The 3,368-nt window shown below is 61.1% G+C and overlaps 1 protein-coding gene across 1 annotated transcript in view; it reads right to left on the reverse strand.

Annotated features, from left to right (window-relative positions):
* The window catches only part of ADAMTS16 (ADAM metallopeptidase with thrombospondin type 1 motif 16), a 143,996-nt gene that overhangs the window by 9,077 nt on the left and 131,551 nt on the right, over positions 1-3,368 (reverse strand). Inside the window, exons 21-22 of the mRNA XM_077749460.1 lie at positions 1,504-1,705; positions 1,171-1,365 (exon numbers count right to left, since the gene is read on the reverse strand). Coding sequence (XP_077605586.1) covers positions 1,171-1,365; positions 1,504-1,705 — 397 coding nt within the window. The remainder of the gene's footprint in view (positions 1-1,170; positions 1,366-1,503; positions 1,706-3,368) is intronic.

The following is a 3,368-nucleotide window of genomic DNA, read 5'->3' on the forward strand; positions in this document are numbered from 1 at the left end:
CGCCTAGGTGTTGCGGCCTGGAGCCAGTGACGGGGACGGCGCCCGACGGGGCACTCCATCCGGGCTCAGCGGGTGTGGATGGCCTCGGCCCAGGGGCCCCGGTTCCGGCCTCACTCACGCGCAGGCTCAGGTGCACGTCCGTGTGTGTTTCCCGCACTACGGGGAGCCCGCGCCCTGTGCGCATGCGTGAAACATCCGGGGCGGAGACTTCCCACCCGGCGGTTTCCTTCCGGTGGGCGGGGCCTTCGGGCACATGCGCAGAACACGCGTTCAGTCCCGGTTGACGCAGCCCGAGTCCCCGGCTGGCTAATTCCAGGGGGCCTCCCGGCCGGGGGGCGGACGGAAACACTGCCTCAGTGAGATTCAGAGCCTGCTGGGCCCCGCCTCTGCCCTCCCGAACAAGGTCACTCGCGGGGTGGGTGGGGCTGAGCCAGGCGGGCCGGGAGGCTGGAACCGGGAGCTGCCCTGCGATTGCCGCCTCTCCGTGCCCCGCGTGGGGGCGATGCTGCCGTTCCCCCGGGCGCTCTCTTTCTGGGGTCCTTTAGGCCCCTAGTGACACCTACACGTCCGGGTTGATGCACAGGGTGACTCCGGAGCTACCGCGGAGCTCACGGAGCCCCTGCGTGCCCTTGGCATGGGGGCACCCCAGGGTGGGAGGCTGTGCTGGCGCCCCCATGTGGGGTGGCGCCTTCTTCAACGCTCCTGCTTCCACCTGTTAGCATTCAGCACACGGGCCACCAGCCCCTGCAGACCCAGCACTGCGGCTTCCCCCCACCTGCAGCAGCCGCCCCTGGGAGCTGGGCTCAGGAAATGGTGCTCGTCTCCCCAAGGCGGCCGGCCTCCTTCCCGCTCCGCACGACAGGGACACGGCCCAGGAATGGCTACGCGGCACCGGCGTTCAGTGGGCCCCCGGGACCCCGTCGCCTGACGAGCGCCCCAACTCGTCCCGGCCTCAAGATGGGGTGAGCAGTGGGGTCGTGGGTGCCGCTGGGTGAGCAGCTTGAAGGACGCGATTGGAAAGCCTCCAGGGTGCCGCGGAGGGGAGCCTGGAGCCCAGGAGGGTGGCCTGAGCGGAGCACCCAGCCTGGGGGAAGAGGAGCGGGAAGCAGTGAGAGGGGAGGGACGGCTGGTGGACCGGGTTCCCAGTGGCCCGGCTGCAGGGGCACCCACCTGGGACCAGGAAGACACCAGCCACTGCAGTTTCTTGTGCTTGTAGCAGCGCTTAAGCAGGCAGACCTCGTGCGTCCTGGGCTTGGGCTCAGAGCTGCAGGCGGCGTCCGGCAGCGGCTGGGGCCTGGCCGCGGGGCTGGTGCTCTTACAGGCCACGGACCTCTTCCTCCACCCCTTCCCGCAGGTTTGGGAGCACTGCGGGAAGAAAGGGGGCCGAGTCCCAGCGAGGCATCCGTCCGAACGCCCCTGACCGCTCCCACGCAAGCGCCACCCCGGCTCTGCGATCTGCAGGAGGGGACCCAGCCGCCCCCCACAGCAGCCCTGCCCCGTTACCTCCGCCCAGGGCCCCGCGCTCCAAGCGGGCGGGCACCTCTGAGACTGGCAGGCTTGCCGGCTGGACGGCATGGGCTGGGGACACAGGCTGGCTGCCACCCGCTCGGACGTGAAGTGTGCCCGGCGTGTGCACTGCACCAGGCGGCTCTGGGTGCCCCCGCCGCACGTGTGGCTGCACGCGTTCCAGGTCCCCACGGACCAGCTGGGAAAGGACAGACACCTCGGTGAGGGGCGCCGCCTCCGCAGGGGACGCAGCCAACCCCACCCGCCGCCCTATTTCTTTTCTTTTCTTTTTTAATGTTTTATTTATTTCTGAGAGAGAGAGAAAGGCAGCATTAGCAGGGGAGGGTAGAGAGAGAGAGGGAGACACAGAATCTGAAGCAGCTCCAGGCTCTGAGCTAGTTATCAACACAGAGCCTGATGCGGGGCTCGAACCCACGAACTGTGTGATCATGACCTGAGCCGAAGTTGGACGCTTAGCCGACTGAGCCACCCAGGCACCCGCGGCCCTATTTCTAGTCGCCTCCAAGCCTCTCCGGTCCCTGCTGCTTTTTACCTTCCCAGTCAGCTCTCCTGCTGGTGTTTCTCGCCTCCCCTGCTTTCACTTCACCTGCACGGCGCTCCATTCTCCCCGCTAGCTGGCATTTAGGTGGGACATTTCACACAGGTGCAAAAGGAAAGGCCTCTGTGTCCCCATCCACCCGCCTAAAATGATCATCAGTTTACACCTGCAAACCGTGAAGCCCGTAGACAAAAACCCCAGATGCAAATGTCTTTCAGTATCATCTCTGCAAGATGGCTGACCACCCCTTGTTGTTGTTTTTAATTTTTTTAACTTTATTTATTTTGAGAGAGAGAGAGAGAGAGCCCACGCACAAGTGGAGTCGGGGGGTGGGGGGGAGAGAGAATCCCAAGCAGGCTCTGCGCCGTCAGCACAGAGCCCCATGCAGGGCTTGGACTCACAAACCATGACGTGATGACCTGAGCCAAAATCAAGAGTCGGATGCCCAACCGACTGAGCCACCCAGGAGCTCCAAGGATTCTTTGGTTTTTAAATTTTTTTTTTAATGTTTTTATTTATTTCTAGGAGAGAGAGAGAGAGAGACAGCGTGAGCAGGGGAGGGTCAGAGAGAGAGAGGGAGTCACAGACCGAAACAGGCTCCAGGCTCCGAGCTGGCAGTCAGCACAGAGCCCGACGCGGGGCTCGAACCCACAAACCGCGAGATCATGACCTAAGCGAAAGTTGGACGCTCAACCGACTAAGCCACCCAGGCGCCCCAGTTTTTAAAACGTAACCTTAATACCTTCGTGGCACATCAAACACTAACGATGGCCCCTTGCCATCATTAAATATTCAGTGTTTCGTTGCCAACTGTGTCATACACGTCCTACCCCGTTCATCCTTGGTGGAATCCAGAGTCCAGAGAGAGTCGGCACTTCACAATCGGCTGGGATGTCCTCCTCCTTTCTTAGTGTCGGCTCTTTCTTAGTGTGTGTGTCTGCTCGACTGCCCCGTCTGAGACACGACACAGCTCACCTTGCTGAGTCTCCAGCGCAGTTTCTGATCGCAGGAGTTGCCACGTTACATCCCTGTGGTTTCCCTTCACATGTTGCTCTGTCCTCTGTACTTCCTGTAACTTAGCAGCTGGATCCAAAGCCTTGATTGGCCTTAGGTTCTATTTACCTGTGTATGTACTTTTCCTGGGAGGATTTCAGACGTGATAATTTCCAGTGGAAGCTTGTAATGCCTGGTCGTCTTTCTTTTAATTTCTTACACGCTGTCGAGAATGTTCTCCGTGAAAGCAAGTTGTTTTTTTCTTTTCTGACTCCAGAAGTGGTCCTTGTTGATGTGTATGTCGGCGGGT

Source organism: Crocuta crocuta, unplaced genomic scaffold (genome assembly GCF_008692635.1).
Source record: "Crocuta crocuta isolate KB4526 unplaced genomic scaffold, BGI_CrCroc_1.0 scaffold89, whole genome shotgun sequence".
NCBI classification, from domain to species: Eukaryota; Metazoa; Chordata; class Mammalia; order Carnivora; family Hyaenidae; genus Crocuta; species Crocuta crocuta.